The 2834-nt window shown below is 47.4% G+C and overlaps 1 protein-coding gene across 1 annotated transcript in view; it reads left to right on the top strand.

The window, feature by feature from the left end:
- The window catches only part of LOC102670631 (protein lozenge-like), a 23406-nt gene that overhangs the window by 20112 nt on the left and 460 nt on the right, over nucleotides 1-2834 (top strand). Inside the window, 3 exon segments of the mRNA XM_031511769.1 lie at nucleotides 2399-2545; nucleotides 2548-2571; nucleotides 2759-2834. The exon segment at nucleotides 2759-2834 is cut by the window's right edge and continues 460 nt beyond it. Of these exon segments, the coding sequence (XP_031367629.1) occupies nucleotides 2399-2545; nucleotides 2548-2571; nucleotides 2759-2834 (247 nt within the window).

Genomic DNA, 2834 nt, shown 5'->3' with positions numbered 1-2834 from the left:
CCTCTCTCGCAAATCCTCCCGGTGTCTGCGGTTGAAACTATGAAACTCCACGAAATGTTTCCAAGCGTGGAGAGAGTAGGACGATTTCATCTCCGATCTTATTAGCCGACAAGGTGGGGAAAAAAATCCACCGTCAGCGATCGAATTTTCACCCGATGTCTCCTTCGCTCTGCTCTCTCTCCCTCCCTCTCTCTCTCTGAACCTGATCTAGCTATGGTTCATAGAACCGGCCGTCTCCTCGTCTTCCTTGAACGGATCCTCGAAACGAGCCATTATCCAACAGATGGTCGACCCAGTGCGCTCGACCCGCTCCGCTTTGTTTTCTTACCGTTGTTCCGGTAATTGCGGCAAATGCACGGCCATTTTCGGTAATCACCCCCACGCCCCCATCCCCACGGCGGTNCTTTGAGAATTCCGAAACGACCTCGACCTTCCTTCCTTCCTTCCTTCCTTCCTTCCTAGGTCGGTGGGCGTAACGACAGTTTCGACCCTCCACCCCGTGACCTCGATCCAATTTTTCTTCTTTTCCATTTGATTTTTCCAGAAAAACCCTGATCCATAAAGCGAAGATGGAAAAGTTTCGCGAGATCTCTCAAAGATCTTTCGGTTGCGGAGTTTGTGCAATTGCGAAATTCGTTTAATCGTTCGTAAACGTAAGCGAAGCTCCCGATAATAAAACGGCGACACACGTCAGGACGAGTGTACAGAGTAAAAACGCTGTACGGGAAGGAGTTTTAAAGAGGCCTGGCGATTGACTTCCTCGAGGCCCCCGCCAGGTTAAATAATTTGACTTGGAAGGCTCGCGTAGCGTAAAGCCTTGTCCATAGGTTTACGAGGGAATTAGCAACCGTTAATTACAAAACCGCCGACCGTTTCTTGCGCGCGGCAGCCCCTCGTAATCCAACGCGGGATTACGAAGCGAGTTTCCAGTCCGAGCCAATGGCGAAACCCGTGATTTATCGCCTATTAAAATCGACGGTTTTCTAATCAATTCTCTCTAACGCTTCCCCGCCTTGACCCGAAACGTTCCCTCCCAACGTCGCTTTCCATTTACTTCGCTGCCGAGACGCGATTATAAATTTTCTCGCTTCGAGAAAAAAATCTCGATTCGAAAAATTCTTTTATCGAGAAATATTTCTTCTCGCTCTATATAAGAGAAAATGGGAAGGCTTGTGCGAATAATTTTGTGAAATAATTTCCCAAGAATAAGAATCTTTCCATTGCTGGAAAGTGACGAGAACGAATTCGAAAAACTCTGTCCGATAAACTCTTTCATTTTTATTTTTAACCATAATAGCGCTACTCGTTTAATCATTATCGTTTCCCCGTAACTCGAGCGGGAAAAATTTTCGATGAAGAATAATCGACGATATTTCGAAAGTTCCTCCAGAGAAGAAGCAGTTCTTGGAAGCAGTTGAACGACGAGAGCGCGCCCTTGAACGGAGCCGTTGTTCCGTCATCGAGCCGACGACTGTCGAATTACCAATGCTCTCGACCTTTCCACCGTCATATTCCACCTAGTATTCGTCCTAAGCCACGTATGCGTCTCTGTGACTAAGGCAANCAGTTTCCTTGACCCCTTCCTTCCTTCCTTCCTTCCTTCCTTCCTTCCTTCCTTCCTTCCTTCCTTCGATTCGACTTTTCGACGTTCTCGGAATTTTTCTTTTTTCTTCTTCGCCTTGGAAGCGCAGAGAGGGAATAGAGCGGGAAAAAGTGGAGTGTGGATTGTTTGAAGAAATACTCGAAGGCCAACAGGAAGTAGACTATAGGATTACCGATGTCGAATGAAAGCTGAAACGAGCGATTGAGAGGAAGGATGGGAAAAAAAGAGGAGCGAAATATTATGTGTCGACGCCGATTCTTTTCGTGAAACTTTATTCGCGGGAGAAACGGGGATACGCGTTTCATAACTCCGTAACTCGTGTTCGACCGCTGCTCGTCGCCCGGGGAATAAATGGCGAGCGCGTAAATTTTGCCGAATCATCGAGTGACTCACTCGCTCGCTCATCGGTGCAACATTTTCCTCTCCAATTACTTTTACTCCGAGCTGCTATCGCTACAATACTTGAATATATATATATTCATCGGACGACGGAAGTCTGCGATAAATATTTCACGAGATGATAATTAATATACATAATTACCACACTTTTGCACGCGAGGAAAGATCTCGATCTCTCCCGATAATAAATAAATCAAGAAAGAGAATTAACGTATCTAGCGATAAGTTTTCGACTTCCGGCATGCCTTCACCCGTGAGTCATTTCGATCAATCCGGCGGAGTTAGTCATTCGCGAAACACCGTTACGCCGATACGTGTACCAATTTGTCCGCTCGCTCCTTCCTCTTTTCCTTCCTCTTCCTCTTCGTATCGATATAATCGCGACAATTGTTACAGACACGGGTACAGCAGGGAGCGCGGAATGGACTTATCCGTCGGCGGCGCCGTCTTATCCGGCTCCTCCGGTAAGCAGCGGCGGCTCGTTTTCACCGATTCCTGGAGGGGCGTTCTCGTATCCAGGTGAAGCCCTTTCTCATCACCCGACCNGGAGCCGGTGCCATTGCCAACTGGTAAGCGGAGAGAAAAAAAAAAATTTCGTCCGAAGGAAATCCACGAGTTCGAGGAAACCTTATTCGAGATTCCTCTTTCGATCGTCGGACGAACGAAATAACGCATAAATAACTATGGATCTGTGCAAATTTACGTTGCATCGTCCGGAAAAGAGAATCGTTTCGAATTGTTTTCGAATTGTTTCAGTTCTGCCGTCGGACACCAGCCAACAGGACACGTACACGCCGAACTGCGTGTCCATGTATCCGAGCCACGGCGCCTC

This window comes from Apis dorsata, unplaced genomic scaffold (genome assembly GCF_000469605.1).
Source record: "Apis dorsata unplaced genomic scaffold, Apis dorsata 1.3 scaffold_348, whole genome shotgun sequence".
Lineage (NCBI taxonomy): Eukaryota > Metazoa > Arthropoda > Insecta > Hymenoptera > Apidae > Apis > Apis dorsata.
This window is presented reverse-complemented; position numbering and strand designations above follow the sequence as displayed.